The 17727-nt window shown below is 42.0% G+C and overlaps 1 protein-coding gene across 8 annotated transcripts in view; it reads right to left on the reverse strand.

Annotated features, from left to right (window-relative positions):
- The window catches only part of PAN3 (poly(A) specific ribonuclease subunit PAN3), a 114457-nt gene that overhangs the window by 52326 nt on the left and 44404 nt on the right, over nucleotides 1-17727 (reverse strand). For 7 of the 8 annotated variants that reach the window (XM_045016868.1, XM_045016849.1, XM_045016839.1 and 4 more), the window contains one exon: nucleotides 5872-6033. The exons of the other annotated variant lie outside the window; for it this stretch is intronic. In XM_045016868.1, coding sequence (XP_044872803.1) covers nucleotides 5872-6033 — 162 coding nt within the window. The remainder of the gene's footprint in view (nucleotides 1-5871; nucleotides 6034-17727) is intronic. 8 annotated transcript variants of the gene reach the window in all.

Genomic DNA, 17727 nt, shown 5'->3' on the forward strand with positions numbered 1-17727 from the left:
ATTGTTTACATCTGGCCTGAATCATAAAAGCAACAGAAGATACAACATCAGTGAGCTTGATAATTAGGTTCTGCAAGACTCAGGGATTGTCTACATGAACATTTAGTTTGTGGCAAGCTGGGATGTGAATCTACCCCATGCTAGTTTGCTGCAGACTAACTGTCCATGTGGACCTTGCTGACATGCATTAACAGTTAATTAATGAGCTTGGATCTAGTCCTCTTCAAAATGGAACTCGATCAAAGCGTATTGATGAACTGTAAGTGCACATCAGCAGGGTCCATGCGGCCAGCTAGTCTGGTGTAGAGTCACACCCCGGTTTGATCTACCCTGGCTTGCTATAAATTAAATATTTGTGCAGACAGGCCCTTACAGTAGTTAACACTGATCTGACTTCAGACAAGTCTATTCTACCATAGGCGCCGACTCCCTGGGTGCTCCCGGGCTGGCCTCACCTTACTCACCTCATCTCCGTCTCCTCCACTGAGCATACCATGTCCCTGCTTCTCCCCCTAGCTCCCAGCGCTTGCCGCTGTGAAACATCGCTAGGAGAGAGGGGGGAGGAGCGAGAATGCGGCGCGCTCAGGGGAAGAGGCAGGGCCAGGGCGGGGATCTGGGGAAGGAGTCCAACAGGGGCAGAGTTGGGGGTGGGGACTTTGGGGAAGGGGTTGGGATGGGGGCAGGGCAGGCGGGGGTGGGACAAGGGGTGGAGGCGGGGCAAGCACCCACCAGCAGCAACAGAAGTTGATGCTTATGTACTCTACAATCTACTTCAGAAAGGTCTCACAACCACCCAAGAAGTACCACATATATTTGTGCTTTACTGTTCTCAGCATGAAATGTAGGTGTCCAAGGTATGTCAGAATACATAAAAAAAAGGTCCTAGCCCAGAACAGTTTAAAATCTAAATTTAGTTATAAGGCAATTAGGGAAGATGAAAGAGCACAGGAATAGGACAAGGAGAGAAGAGGTTAACTGCAACACAATCACGTCATTTTCTTTTATGTTGTGTCACAGACGAGACTTTTGAGAAGAAATTTTAATGAGAAATGGCTAGTAGATTGGCAGACCAAAAACAGGAAAAGCATTCTAGGAGAAGACTGAATAATAAAAAAAGGCACGGAGTGAGACAAAACAGCAGGGCATTAAGGCCATCACTGATAGAGCAGCAGGGTTGCAATATTTATACATGAATGTTAGGGAATTGTATAGACTAAAGGATTACTGCAATTACAACTACCAATCCTGGTATATATCTGCCTTCTTGTAAAGCACTTTCAGATCTACTACTAAAAGCACTACATAGGAGCCAGGTGTTGTTATTCTTAATCAGTAATGAACTACCAGAGCACTCATAAAAAGATTACTGAATTCATCCTCAATGTACTTGTGATGTAGCGAAGTACCCTGTTTTATAGACGCTGGCTGAGGCATAGAGAAATTAAGTGACTTGTCCAAGGTCATATTGGAAATGGGTGGCATAGCAGAAAACTAAATCCAGAGCTCCTGAGTTCCAGGCCAATGTCTTATCCTCAAGACCATTCTTCTCATATTGTCCACCCCGCTGCTAGTGCAGAATAGTTCCCAACAGTGTATTTTCTAATGCTTTATTCAGACTAGTTGTAAAACAGTTCAGGCAATAAATGAGGTTTTTATGCGTGCCAGATTTTCTATGACAAAGGCCAGTTTCAAAAGTCTGGGGACACAGAAACAGTGTGCAACAGAAACTTAACTGAATGTCAAATGTACACGTATGTAGTCATTAATGAACAACATTGTAGATTTTCCCCCTATCAGACTGATAAATATAGCATGGTGGGATGTGAACATGACTTCTTTCTTCACCAGGAAGTCAGTTATAGCCTAGTGCACCAGGCCAGAACGGAGACAACATTTAATTTAAATCAAATCCATTGTAGCAGGGAGTAAAAAACTACATTGTTCAAAAGGAATACTTTGACAAATTTGTCTCCTGTATGCACAGTAAAAGCAGCAGCTGTAGAAATATTGTTTGTGCCTCTAAATGGCTGTGGCTGGTGTACTGCATGGCTATATTAGCTCCATGCACAAATCCTATCAGATCAAAGCAGAAATAGATTCCATTTATTTCTGAAGTATGCAGTCGAATGTACTTACCATGTTAAAAACCTTAAGTAAAGTCTTTTTGTTCTTTTTAATTATTATTATTACTACCCACCATCTCCAAATTCACGCTGATCTGTTCTGACATCCCAAACTGAACAATCCTTTAAGGTCACTGTTTGGAAAGAACTCCATTACACTGTATCCATGCTATTCGGGGCAGTTATCTCCCTTTATGGCACACTTTTCAAAATGGTTTTTATACTCCAAGTAATCTTTAAAAACAGACAGGTGTGCCCAGTAATGAACCTCACTTACCCAAGTCCCTATGCAACTGTTTGCTATTCTATTTGAGTTTTCTGATAACTATGACATCTGAGAATTATGCATTCTGGAATGTCAGAGCAGCCAGTCTGAGACTGGAGGTTGCGAGAGATGTTAAAAACAAACCTCTCTCCCTGCCACCCATTTGTGCAGAATGCCTGCTTATGTTGTTTAATAGAAACAATCAACACATCTCTCCTAAATTAATGAACTCTGCCCATTTCTACTGCAGCTCACCCTTACAATGAATTACAGTATTGCTCCTCCAAAAAGTTACAGGTATTTTGAGCTGTACATTTAAACTGAATCTTTTCTTACCATTTTACAGTATGTGTGTTGTGTGATCATGTAATAATACACCCTACTTTCTGCATACACACAAGGAGGGACAGAACTGAAGTAGCCATGGATGTTTTGAAACTGAGGGTAGAATTTAGTAACCTTTTGAAGCATAAAATTGAATAGAATCCAACTCACTCTGCCCACAATGGTGTTGACTGTGCAATGCTTACTGGTGTAAGTAGCAGCATAAGCTTACTGCCACTAACATAAAATTGATTTGACCCTTGTGTTCTCATGACCATATTAGATCATTTCTCTCCTCTTTCAGCTGCTTTTCTGACCATAGCAACATATTAAAGGTAGCACTTATGTTGCACCTTTCAAATAAATGTAATCCTGTTTACACAATCTGAATCATGTATTTCAAAGGCTGTACATTCAAATGAGTATGTGAACTTTAAGAATACCAGAATGAAAAGTTATAAACCTATTCGAATGTTGAGCTGGAATCCTGGTTCAATATTAGTTATTGATCTTCAACAGCTAAGAAAAACCAGCAAATAAAACCTTATGTCCATCTGAACGTACAAGTAATCTTAACAGTATTTTTTGTTTATATATTATATTTTCATAAATTATATTAGCAATGACGACTTGAGGCTGAGTTCTTTCTGGGAATTAACAGGCTAAGGTAAGAACTTTAGCTTCAGCATAGGCTTTCAACACCTTCAGCAGCCATTAAATGCCCTCCCTAGTCACTACTGTTTAGTCATCATCATCCTACACTATTTTCAGACCAGAAAAGCTATTTCTAAACTACATATCTTCAAAATATTGCTATGGCACCAACTTTATTTGTGGATTATGGACATGCTAAATCAGGACACAGTCAACTTGAAATCTCAGTTTCAACGTGTTAATTTAAAAGTAATTTCAGGTACCAAACAATTACTACTGCCTATTTGTAGTTTAACAGTTAGTTTCTATTTTTTAAGATTAATTTTCTCTTTCCCTCTTGCATGAAAACAGAAAGAAGTTTAATATCGGTACTTTCAGAGTTACCTCCACAAAAACTCACTAGAGCTTCAACATACATGAGGAACAATCTTGTTATAGAATTCAACCAAAGCTGAAATTCAGCTTCTCATGCTCCACCTAGGAGGCCCTACACAATTTTGCTTTCATCTACAGTCTCTGCTCATCTTTTCATTTTCCTCTTTCCTTCCCTATGCTTTTCACCATATAATTGCTTGTGTCTCATCTTCCTGCTCTGATTCATGTATTCTGCCCTCTACATCTGGAATAGTCTTCCCTTCCTCATCCACAAAGAGTCTCTCTCACTCTCTCAATCCCATGTCTCCAAGAAAGAATGCACATTGTAGAATACACAGCATCATGTCCTATGTGACACATTAATAATGAACTGTTGCATTGGCCTTATGTGCAGTAAGGAACTTGGATATATGGGATACTGTTCCTCTGCCCTCCCAAGCCCCTTGCTGCAGTCCCATCCCATTGCCAATTTAAACTCAAAGACTTGGGGACACTAGTAGGATTCAAAGAGCCTCATTCCTTTACAATTCAGGAGTGGAAAACTTAGAAGAAGAGAAGGGTGGCAGGAAGGAGGCCTGAATATTTAGGGTTCTAGTCCACTGCCTCCCCCATAGGATTTCTAGCTTTCTTACTCTAGAGCTGAGCAAATGGACCAGATGAAAGTCCCAAATTAAATTACAATGGAAAAGGAGCAGAGGTGGCAGCTGCAGGAGCAGGAGGGAGAGAGCGGGGAAACGTCTTCCTTGCCTTTCCCTGTTGAGTCTGGAGATGGGAATTCTGCCATTCCCCCTCTTCCTCTCACCTAGCAGGTGACCCCTAGTGAATTATGTGAGGTTTGCGCCCCTACCAGTCACAAAACAGAGTGATATATTGAACAAAAGCCCGAGAGCTTCAGAGTTCTAATTCCAGCTCTACCACTGATCCACTGCATGCTTTAAGCAAGTCATTTAACCTTTATCTTTCTAATTCAAATAGAAAAATAATACCTCAACACCGCTGTGAGGTAGAAGACTGTTCTCAGAGTAAACATTAATCGCAAGTGTTACGCAAGTTCTAAGCAATAAGAATTACAACTATGGTTACCACCTCTGAAATACAAAAAGAGGGCCCCGCTCCCCAACAACCCACAACCCCAAGGCAACTCAGTAACACTCGCCCCTTCAACAGCAACTTATAGTATCTAGCGAGAAAACACACAGATAAGATTGATAACATCATTTTCTTACTTAAACTGTGAAAGTGGGAACACTGCAGCATCTTTAGCTGGACACAAACTTTTAACACTAGATATTCTAGTGTATTGTAATGTTAATGCAAATCTTTAGTCCCACATTAAAAAAAAAGTCAGATTAAATTATTTTTCTGGCAACTGGCAAATCCATAAAAAACCAGCCAGGCTGGTTGAATACCGACCAGGTGGTAACTCTAGTTGCAACAGAATAGTTAAGCTTAATATGACCATTCCATTCAAAGTACCTCTTTTCAGTTATAATATTATCAAGTTTATACAAGTCTTTAGTTAAAATGCCCATTGGAATGAATTCTTTCCAGAAAAGAATAACCATGACTTTCAACACTGCGCAATCTCTCCTCTCTTAAAAATGTAGTTGATGGTAATTCGGGTGGTGCAAGACTATTAATACAATGTTGAATTTGACAATTTAAATGCACAAGACAGGCAGGAAATTAAGAAGATTCAAATAGCAAAGTTAAATTGTTAAGTTTTCTGATTTTGGGGCATTTAACTTTTCTACTTTAATATTGTAGGCTTTTTTGCATTGAATATTAGATGTTTGCAATGGATATATCTAAACTTTTTCCATCAGAAATGTACCTCACTCAGGAATGTAAAGTATGGCGTCTTATTTTTAATAGATTAGAAAGAATGCAAGTCTGTTATCTCCTCCACAAATTAGAACATTAAATAAAAACAAAACCTCTGAATGGGAGTGGGGACAGACAATAAAATGCCAGAGAGCACTTGTCCTGGAGACTACTACACTTATTTTATTGTTTAAGTTTCTGGCCCAATTTCATCCCCTGCTTTGTGTAACTGCTTTTAACATTGTTTTAAAATGTAAAATAGAGCATCCGAGATACTGAAAAGTGACTAGTAAAAAGTAATTTTACCTGAAAATTGTTTTCTGTGACTCTGTTCCACCAAACCATATTGATGGGTACTCCTGTTTTACACCTGTCAGCCAGACAGCCAATAGCGTTCTTTGATTTTCGTGCCTTTGATCCCACCGGAACTATCCTCTCCTCCAGCATCCCCAGTCGATACTTCCTTGGCTACGAAAAAGAAGGAGAGAAACCAGGCCACTCCTAACATCCCTCAGTCTAGAACTAAGCTAAAATAGGTAGAACATCTCAGGATGATCTCTGGATTGGTGGAATAGGAAACAATTTGCAAGTAAAATTTCTCTGAGACTGTTTCCCTTCAATCCCGACTACGAGGCTCTAACTAACAATGCCTTGGAAAGGAAAACAAAACAACTAAGGCAGAGGTAGAGTATCTGTAAGCAAACCACTGCAACTGAAGTCTGTGCATACAGTTTGGTGAATTTCATAAAAATGAAAAATTGTTTTGCAAAACCTCTTCCATTGACACTTCCCTATTTTTATCCAACAATGCAGACACTTTTGTGACAGAACAAGTGCGGAGGTTTTACAGAGAGACGCATGGTACCTTCCAACCTATATTCCTCTCTAGCACATACCTTCAACCACATTGTGATACTGAACTCTGACACTTCCCTTGGGAAGGGTCAAAGGCTTCCATCAATCAACAGGAAATCAGCTTCATGAAAAAACATTTAAAGGCAAACAAATATTTAAGTTCAAGGCTGCCACAGCACTTTCTTGAAAAGCATGGGCCTTAATGGAAATTTCAAAACATAAGATAGTTTTCAAGCCATTTACAACAGAACTCATGGAACTATACAAAAGGTCTTCCATCTGTCCAAATTAATATTCAGAAGACTAATTCCAACTATCTTCCTAGATGAAGACAGACATGAAATACAATAATGGAAGAGTATGTGAAATGGACTCCAGTCACTCAAGAAAGCAAACCACGCTTTTAAAAAAAGCAAATATGCAAAAGCTGGTTGTGACTCAATAATAGAGACAACCCTAGTGCCCTGATTATGGAAAACCAGTAGATGGACTCTAAAGCATTTAATTGTTATGAAAAGAGCACTGGAAACTGAAGTCCTTTACTTAAAAAACAGGCAAAGCACAAGGGCACTGCAAACTTCCCCATGATGTTTACCAATGTATCCTAACCTAGAGAGCAAATACCAGCAGGGACAGTTCAGAGTTTAGACTTATTTAGAGCATGGCTTCTTTACTGCTGCTATAATCAACTGGGGACAAAATTTCCACACTTATGAGTGTGGGTTTTAATGCGGCTGCTGGGCCACTAGGATCTGGGTTGAGACCACCAATTACTTAAATCTTACACTGGTCACCGAGCAGTTCTAAAACGGCTTTCAGAAGACTTCTAGTTTGGGTAATAGGCTGTTGCCTGAATGTGAAGAATGTTAGAAGTCTAGGATTTTGATAAGAACCTGCTGTAATCTTCCAAAATGATCAAAGGATGTTCTGCTATGGTAAAATCCTCATGACAATGAAAGGGAGGGAAAGAGCAGCTAAACTATTTTAGAGTATTTTGCCCACATAGAATGAAGGATGTAAGCTTTTCAATAGTCTCCTCTCTAAAGCAGGCTTGTAGCAAGAGTCATTCTGCACTGAAATACCCAAATAGTTCTGAATACTTATTACACAAAGAAATATGAAATAGTTTAGAATCAGACCAGCATGTCTGTTATACATGGTCCCATGTAATGACTCCACAGATAGGAGATACTGCATGGATATGGATCAACTCTCCTGGGTTCCTGTTGTTACTTCCTTCTATATTTGTAATATGAACTCTTAAAACCCATGGAGAAAGTTTATCCTTATTCATAAAAAGTCTTCCTTTTGGGGTATCTACTGAACTAGGTATCAACTGGCAAATGTAGGAAAGTTTTACTGCGATCACGTATAGAGCAAGATAAAAAACTAAAAACTTACTCACCTTCATGAAGAAACACACTTAACTAGTCTCTCTAGGAAACTGAATGGCTTGTAATTGGACAGGCATGGTAAAGATTGTTCCTTGCTAGACAAAATGAGAACTTCATTGGAGGAGATTTCCCCCCGTTCATGCAAACCCACCAATGCTGTAAGGTGAGTCTAACCAGACTTTCACAAAAGGCTGCAAAAGAAGCCTCTGCTTATGGGGGGTTCACCTGACAACGTAGGAGTCACATTATCTAAACTCCTACAGAATTCAATTGGCTTTTTGCTTGAATAATAATAAATTCCAGGATTTGGCCTGCTCATATTCATGACTGTTGTTTCTGATAAAAATAGTTCAAGTTAAACAGTAGAAGATGAAGGATCCCAACTTTGACCTTTAAGTTATAAAGGTATAATGCTGCTTAAAGATCAAGTAATTTGAATCCTTGACATACAAAAGGAGAGTAAGTGGCTTCTGCAATGTCTCTAGTCTTTCCAACATTTTGAGTATGAGTTCATTATAGTAAGGCTAATGATCAGCTGCCCATTAGGAAGACTGGAAAGAGCAACATATCTGAATTTCCGGAAAGGTATACTCAATACATTTTAAATGTGAGGTCTTTTGGGTGAGGCAAAAAATGTCTTTTCTCTGCGTCAATGTTGAAAATTTTACTGTATTTTTCCATGATGGGTGTGTCTCAATGTCCTTGACCAAACTAGCACCTTGCCCTTCACTGCTATATCAAGTACTATGCCCCAACCATCCATTCTCCTCAGTGTTGAAGTTCACGTATGTTAACAAAAAGCTTATGGATCCTTCAGAACGAAAGGTGATCTATAAATATAAGTATTTTGAAAAGGGAAACTAAAACAAGAGAGAAACCGAGCCAAGCAGTTAAAGCAGAGGGAGGCGGTTTCCTTTACAATTAGCTTCAGATTCCAGAGCAATACAGTGAAACTGAATTCAGGCTTTATGAGGGGTCACAACCAAAAACACACACAATAGCCAGTTATATGCTACAAGCAATATAGAATCCAGTCTGGACTGATAAGATACCCCTAATTCATAGCCTTCCTAACAAGACTCAGGAATTAAAAGACATCTGCATGTAATAACTTAGATCTGGCACTAGAGGCAAGATTTTCAAAAGCGCCTAAGTGACTTAACAGTCTATATCGGGGTTCTCAAACTGGAGGTTGGGACCCCGCAGGGGATCATGTTATTACATGAGGGGTCGCAAGCTGCCAGCCTCCACCCCGAACCCCACTCTGCATCCAGAATTTATAAAGATGTTAAATATATAAAAAAAGTGTTTTTATTTTATAAGGACGGTTGCACTCCGAGGTTTGGTATGTGAAAGGGGTCACCAGCACAAAAGTTTGAGAACCACTGGCCTGTAGCCAATTTTCAAAAATGACTTGGCTTGTCTAAATGGTAAGTTACTGCATGGCAGGCCAGGGTATGAATCTACAGCGCACCAGCCTGCTGTGCAATAATTCACCCCATGTAGGCATTTCAACAGCACAGTGGAAGTCCTGGAGTGTGGACTAGACCTTACACATTCACTGCAGTTTAGCAGTGTACACACAGTCAGCATGCAGCAAGATGATGTGTGGTAAATTCACACCCTGGCTTGCCACGCCATACAGACATGCCTGAGTCACTCAATTTTTTTTTACCCAAGAACCCGAACTTCTGCAATGCAAGACAGACATTTTAATAAAAAGAGTGGATTAAATTCTGAGTAACTTGCATCTAAATATCCCAAGTTTACCCTCAAACTATTCCATCAACGAAAGCGCATCCAGGTCAGGATGTACAACCGAGTCTACAGGAAACCAGAAGAAAGGAAAAGGGAATAAGGAATTTCTGCAGAGAGAGCTGGTAGGTAAGGTTAGTAAATCTACTGAATAGTCAGGACAGGAACACCAAGATAGCAAATAAAATTACAGAGAGCAAGAATATGGCAACCACAGGTAGAGGATTATGCCTTGGATCGAAGGCAAGGACAAAGCAGCCACTCATTAAGCTTCTAGGAAAACAAGGTTACTTGAGAATGTCTTCTATGGAAGTTATGACATCCTATGAAGAGATGATTTAACCTGCCCAATAAAGCTCATGAGCTGCTTGATGAAAGGGCAGTTCCCTTGGATGAATATAAAGATGACTGAAAGAAAAACTCCATAAGGAAAGAACTGCTCAGCAACAGATTTTTTGCATACTTTGACATCTGTATAATGTCTGTACATTTTAGGAAGGCAACTGACATTTAAATACTGACTTAGTAAACAATCTTGAGAAGCAGAGAGTTCCTACTAAGAAATGTTTTCACACCAAAATACTCTGACAGATGAGCAATCTTGAATCACCATGTGCTCTGGAAATGTTTCCTGATGCCCGCCCATCTGTTACTTTCTCCCCATTCATCCAATATAGAGTTCCAGAGAACTCTAGCAAGTCTATTAACTTGTCCATTTTATTCTGCTAGATGGACTGCTTGCTGTAACATGAAACTTGTCTAGATTTATCCCTGTGAGACAAAGAAAAAAACCTCACAAAGACCCAACAAAATGCAAGGTTTCCCTGTTCTAGTAACTTTCATTCAATGATAGAATCTGCATTATCTTCAAGCCTGAGGTTTTCAGTGTTGTCTGCAGGATTTGAACACTGGGAATTAAGCCACCATATTCCATAGAAGCAGCAAAGAGTCCTGTGGCACCTTATAGACTAACAGATGTATTGGAGCATGAGCTTTCGTGGGTGAAGACCCACTTTGTCGGTATCATATTCCATAGGTAATTTTGGAAAATCTAAGCATAACACTTATTTGTGTGTGGAAAGATTTACTCATTTTCTGAAATGCATTTATTATACCATTGATGATAACACAGCATTTTAGAGATGTAATACACTACCTGTTCCCAGGATCCTACAATCTAATTCAGTCAGGGAAACATTGGACTATGGTGGGTAGAGAAGATGGAGTACACAACAGTTATCAGTCACTAGAGAATACAGATTTTTGGACAGTATTGTATTTCAAGGAAAGTAGTTCAAATGTGTATTTTTGTTTTACAGAGTTACTTTTGAAGCATTATTTTTATACAAACACCAGACTGGGAACAGATCATGCCTCAACAGAGACTGGGCAGAGATTAGTGGTGGAGAGCTACTCAAGAAGAATTTGAAGATACTGAGCCATGTTAGTCTACTGGGGCCTGGTCTACACTACGCGTTTAAACCGAATTTAGCAGCGTTAAACCGATTTAACCCTACACCGTCCACACAACGAGGCCCTTTATATCGATATAAAGGGCTCTTTAAACCGATTTCAGTACTCCTCCCCGAGAGGAGTAGCGCTGAAATCGGTATTGCCACGTCGGATTAGGGTTAGTGTGGCCGCAAATCGACGGTATTGGCCTCCGGGCGGTATCCCACAGTGCACCATTGTAACCGCTCTGGAAAGCAATCTGAACTTGGATGCACTGGCCAGGTAGACAGGAAAAGCCCCGCGAACTTTTGAATTTCATTTCCTGTTTGGCCAGCGTGGAGAGCTCACCAGCACAGGTGACCATGCAGAGCTCATCAGCACAGTTAACAATGCAGTCTCCTGAGAATCGAAAAAGAGCTCCAGCATGGACCTCACAGGAGGTACTGGATCTGATCGCTGTATGGGGAGAGGATTCCGTGCTAACAGAACTCCGTTCCAAAAGACAAAATGAAAACACATTTGAAAAAATTTCCAAGGCCATGATGCAGAGAGGCCACAGCAGGGACTCAGTACAGTGCCGTGTGAAAGTTAAGGAGCTCAGAAAACCAAAGAAGCAAACGGAAGGTCCGGGGCAGGGCCGAAAACATGCCGCTTCTACGCTGAGCTGCATGCAATTCTAGGGGGGTCCGCCACTAGTACCCCACCCCTGTCCGTGGATTCCAAGGTGGGGGTGGTAATCGCAGCCATGGCTGAGGATTCTGTGGATGGGGAAAATGAGGAGGAGGAAGAGGACGACGAGCTTGCAGAGAGCACACAGCACTCCGTTCTCCTCAACAGCCAGGAGCTTTTTCTCACCCTGACGGAATTACCCTCCCAGCCCTCCCAAGCCACTATCCCACACAATGAAGCCATGGAAGGGACCTTTGGTGAGTGTACCTTTGTAAATATAAAACATGGTTAAAAGCAAGCGTTTTTTAATGATTAATTTCCCCTGAGGACTTGGGATGCATTCGCGGCCAGTACAGTTATTGGAAAAGTCTGTTAACATGTCTGGGGATGGAGCGGAAATCCTCCAGGGACATCTCCATGAAGCTCTTCTTGAGGTACTCCAAAAGCCTTTGCAGAAGGTTTCTGGGCAGAGCAGCCTTATTCTGTCCTCCATGGTAGGACACTTGACCACGCCATGCATGTAGCAAGTAATCTGGTATCATTGCATGACAAAAAGCCTAGCTGCGTATGGTCCCAGTGGTTGCTGGCATTCAAGCAACATCCGTTCTTTATCTCGCTATGTTATCCTCAGGAGAGTGATATCGTTCATGGTAACCTGGTTGAAATTCAGGAATTTATTTAAGGGGACAGAGATGGCCATTCCTACTGGGCTGTTTGCCTGTTGCTTAAAAGAAATCCTTCCTTGCAGGTAGCCAAGCAGGGGGAAAGGGGGTGGGGGGTGATTGGCGCTGAGCTTTTTCGCGTTTGGCTAGCAGGGATCTTCCATGATACCAGCCACACGGTGGAGGGAGGGGTAAAGCGATCATCCCAGAGAATTGGATGGGGGGTGTGGTTTCTGCTGCTGCATGTTAACAGGAAAGAAGCAGCACTGAATGGGCTTTGCTTGGTATTTGGGAAAGGAGGGCACTGTGTATATGAAGGCTGCAGAAGCCGAAAGACAATGGCTTACCACGGCCGCATGCAAGTTGAATTCTGCTGCCCGGACCTGCATCTGTGATCTGTAATACCAGAGCCGCAGGCACTCAATATTAAGATGCAAAATGCGACATTGTAGTGAAATCACATGTGCTATGTAAGGTGAATAGTGTTGTTCACAGTGAAAGAGTATAACCATTGTTCTGTAAAATGTATCTTTTTAAATACTTGTCTCCCTTTTTTCCCTCCCTCATGCAGCTGCAAATTTTTCAAGCCTCCCTACTCCATCCCAAAGGCTCTCTCAGATAATACGGCGGAAAAAAAAGACACAAGACAAAATGTTCTCGGAAATCATGGAAGTGACCCGCCATGAAAGAGTTCATCTGAATGAGTGGAAGGACATGGTATCAAATTACAGGAAAGATGCCAGTGAACGTGAGAACAGGAGGGACGCTCGAGATGAGAGGTGGCGGCAGGAAGATCAGAGGAGGCATGATGCAACGCTGCGGCTGCTGCGTGATCAAACTGACATGCTCCGGCATCTAGTGGAGCTTCAGGAACAGCAGCAGGATCACAGAGTGCTGCTGCAGCCCCTGTGTAACCACCCTCACCATGTTCCATATCCTCCTCACCCAGACGTGTAAGAACGTGTGGGGGGAGGCTCCGTGCACCCGCCCACTCCACCCCCGTGGACAGCCCAACCAAAAGGCTGTCATTATTTTGAAATTTTTTTTAGTGGCCTTTTCCTTCCCTCCTATCCTCCTCCCAAACCACGCCCGGGCTACCTTGTCAGTTCTCTCCCTCTTTTTATAATGAATTAATAAAGAATACATGATTTTTAAACAATAGTGACTTTATTTCCTTAAGCAAGCTGTAATTGAAGGGGGAGGGTGGGTTGCTTACAGGGAATGAGTCAATCAAGGGGGGGGGGCTCATCAAGGGGAAACAAACAGCAGTCACACCCTACCCTGGCCAGTGATGAAACTCGTTTTCAAAGCCTCTCTGATGCACACCGCTTCCTGGTGTGCTCTTCTAATCGCCCTGGTGTCTGGCTGCGCGTAATCAGCGGCCAGGTGATTTGCCTCAGCCTCCCACCCCACCATAAAGGTCTCCCCCTTACTCTCACAGAGATTGTGGAGCACACAGCAAGCAGCAATAACAAAGGGGACATTGGTTTGGCTGAGGTCTGAGCAAGTAAGTAATGTGCACCAGCGCGCCTTTAAACGGCCAAATGCACATTTTACCACCATTCTGCACTTGCTCAGCCTGTAGTTGAACAACTCCTGACTACTGTCAAGGCTGCCTGTGTATGGCTTCATGAGCCATGGCATCAAGGGGTAGGCTGGGTCCCCCAGGATAACTACAGGCATTTCAACATCCCCAACTGTTATTTTCTGGTCTGGGAAGTAATTCCCTTGCTGCAACCATTTAAACAGAGTAGTGTTCCTGAAGACGCGAGCGTCATGAACCCTTCCCGGCCATCCCACGTGGATGTTGGTGAAAAGTCCCTTGTGATCCACCAGTGCTTGCAGCACCATTGAAAAGTACCCCTTGCGGTTTATGTACTGGGTGCCCTGGTGCTCCGGTGCCAAGATAGGGATATGGGTTCCATCTATCGCCCCACCACAAATGGGAATCCCATTGCAGCAAAGCCATCCACTATGACCTGCACATTTCCCAGAGTCACTACCTTTCGTAGCAACAGCTTAATGATTGCTTTGGCTACTTGCATCACAGCAGCCCTCACAGTAGATTTGCCCACTCCAAATTGATTCACTGACTGGTAGCTGTCTGGCGTTGCAAGCTTCCAGAGGGCTATTGCCACTCGCTTCTCAACTGTGAGGGCTGCTCTCATCTTGGTATTCTGGCGTTTCAGGGCAGGGGAAAGCAAGTCACAAAGTTCCATGAAAGTGCCTTTACGCATGCGAAAGTTTTGCAGCCACCGGGAATCGTCCCAAACCTGCAAAACTATGCGGTCCCACCAGCCTGTGCTTGTTTCCCGGGCCCAAAATCGGCGTTCAATGGCTAGAACCTGCCCCATTACCAGCAGGATCTCCAAAGCGCAGGGGCCCGCGGTTTGAGAGAATTCTGTGTCCATGTCCTCATCACCGCGCTGCCGTAGCCCCCTCCTCCTCGCCTGGTTTTGCAGGTCCTCGTTCAGCATAGACTGCACGATAATGCGCGAGGTGTTTACAATGTCCATGATTGCTGTCTTGAGCTGAGCAGGGTCCATGCTTGCTGCGCTATGGCGTTTGCACAGTTCACCCAGGAAAAAAAGGCGCGAAACGGTTGTCTGCTGCTTTCACGGAGGGAGGGGTGAGGCTGTACCCAGAACCACCCGTGACAATGTTTTCTGCCCCATCAGGCACTGGGATCTCAACCCAGAATTCCAAGGGGCAGGGAAGACTACAGGAACTATGGGATAGCTACCCACAGTGCAACGCTCTGGAAATCGACACTAGCCTCGGTACATGGACGCACACCACCGAATTAATGTGCTTAGTGTGGCCGCGTGCACTTGACTTTATACAATCTGTTTTAAAAAACGGTTTCTGTAAAATCGGAATAATCCCGTAGTGTAGACATACCTTGGGACAGAACTAGCTTTTCCTACGTTGCCTCCTAAAAAGTGACCATTAAACACAAAGGTGGCAACCCATAACCTGCTAGATTACACAAAAGCGCTCTGAACAACTCATTATCCCACAATCCATAAGCCACCTCTTTCCCCCTCTCTTCAGGGGAGCCATAACCACTATGTTATTTTCATTCAATAAACCATGATGTGTTATCTGGATTAGAAGCACACACTTCAAATGAACATTACCGGTAACTAATATGTTCCACATGGAGCTATAATTGAAGACTACTCAGTGGTAGAGTTGCTACAGAATGCACCATCCTCTTTGTCCTGCATGCCAACTATTAGGGGGATGTCTTCCCTAGCAGAGGCGTGCAAAGGCGAAGGCTCAAACAGTTCCAGAGGTACCAGACCTGGTACCATAGAGGCGCCCCAGCCCTTGTGTTTTTTTGTTTTTAACTTCTCACTCTTTTCTTCTGTCATGGAGCCCTAGCCTTCTCTGTAACTGCTTCCTTCACTTGCTCTCAACTGACCTTATAGCTGCATTCCTGAGCTCTGGCTTAGTTTCACCTGATATAGCTCCGAGTTTCACAGAGATATTATGACCTTTGACCTGATTTCTCAGTTTCACAGAAATATTATCTAAACCTTTCACACACTCAGTCATGAAGAGCTTGGTGGGTGAATTCTTATGGTCGACAGTGATTTCCGCTATGAATACCTACATAAGAATGGTGCTCAAAAGTACAAGCTACAACAGGCCACTGACAAAGGTCAGAAAAGTGCAAGTGGTCTACATAGTTTCTTGTAAAGTGAGATGTTTGACCATGTTCCTGGTGAAAAATCATCGGATGTTTCTGCTACTTGCACTTCTGAATCGTCCTTAGCTAGTGAGGATGTTGATTTGGGTTTCTCAGGCTTGTCAAGTGCTGGAGTATCTGATTCTGGCACAGAGCTTGGTATTGAATTGTTGAGCCCTAGAATTTCTGAGTCTGGGACAGAAAGTTACCTGTTGGTTGTTAGTGCAACAGTTATGGATGCGGATGCTGAAAATGGTTTGATTATTGAAAGCATGGGAAAGAATTTTGGACTCTGACAAGGCAGATCTGGCTACTTAGCCACAAGTGACAGATTCTGCTCACTATTTTTTGGTAGAAAACAATCTTGTTAATTTAAAACAAGAAAGGCAACTATTAAAATGGTGATTCTTTGCTAATACTCCTAATGTTATGTTAATTGCCAGTAATCTTCATTAATGTACAGTTAGATGCTTGTCTCCTTGTTCTATTTTACTTGTTTGCTTTTTCAGCTAAATTCTTCATCTTCCTTTGGGAACCATAAAACTATGCACCCAAACTTTTTTCACTACAGCAAGTGAGAATGCCAGCACAAACATTTAAAGGAATATATGGAGGCAAATCACTTGCTGAATGGAACTTGCAGAACAGTTGGAAAAGGACTGCACAATTGAAAAAGGTATGCAAACCTGCTACAAGATGCAGAAGGGCATATGGCACAATACTCTGTCATTTCTTGGATATTTGCAGTGTTTAGGTGAGAGATGTTAAACTTTGAGAGGGTCAAGTGAGAAATTAGACAGTCTCTTGTAATGGTAATTTTTTAAGATTTACTGGAATTGCTTGCAAGGTATGGATAGTGTGTTGCAAGATCATGTGAAAGCTATTAAAGCTGGTGCCACAAAGGTGATATAGTGAAACTGAATTAAAAATGTATTTTAGTAGGATCACAAGAAAGGTATGGCAGGCTATTTTTTACAAGATTAATAAACCTGATTACTTTTCTATTATGTTTTATTGCATTCCAGACCTCTCCTGAATGGAACAAATGTCTCAGGTGTTTATGTATGCTGAGGTTTTGAAAGAAAGAGCAAAAGATTCTTGCAAATTTTGTGGATGTAATTGATATCCACACCAAAACCAGGGAGGATATTATTATGGAAGTTGTTATTTAGAGGAGCTTAAAAAACAAAAACAAAACACCTGTTTAGATCCAGCTGATTGAAGGGGACAAAGCAATAAGAACAGAGCTAACATGGCTTCAACACACAAAGCCGTTCAAAATTGAATTCAGTGGGTAAATCAAAATGAGTTTCGTCCCACATGCTACCCGTTCACTGACTCTTGTTGGAGAAGCAGCTGCAACGACTGTTCCAAGTTGTTTTATTTTTCTGGAATTGTTCAAAGGATTGTATACTCTGTTTTCCATTTTCACTAGTGGTTGGGATATGTAGAAAAAGCATATCAGTGTTACATTAAAATGTGAAAGTACACAAGATGATCAGTATGGGTAGAGGCAATGCTCTAGACAAGATAAAAGCTTCAATCTTATGCCAGTACTTAATTAGAAGCTGATAGCTTGCAAACAAACATTACACAGAGGTTTTCGTTTTCTTGTTTTTGCTGAGAAGCAGAATACTATCTGGTCAAAAATTAATGCTGTGAGCAAAAAATTTCAGAATTC

The sequence above is a fragment of the Mauremys mutica genome, chromosome 1 (assembly GCF_020497125.1).
Source record: "Mauremys mutica isolate MM-2020 ecotype Southern chromosome 1, ASM2049712v1, whole genome shotgun sequence".
Taxonomy (NCBI): Eukaryota; Metazoa; Chordata; order Testudines; family Geoemydidae; genus Mauremys; species Mauremys mutica.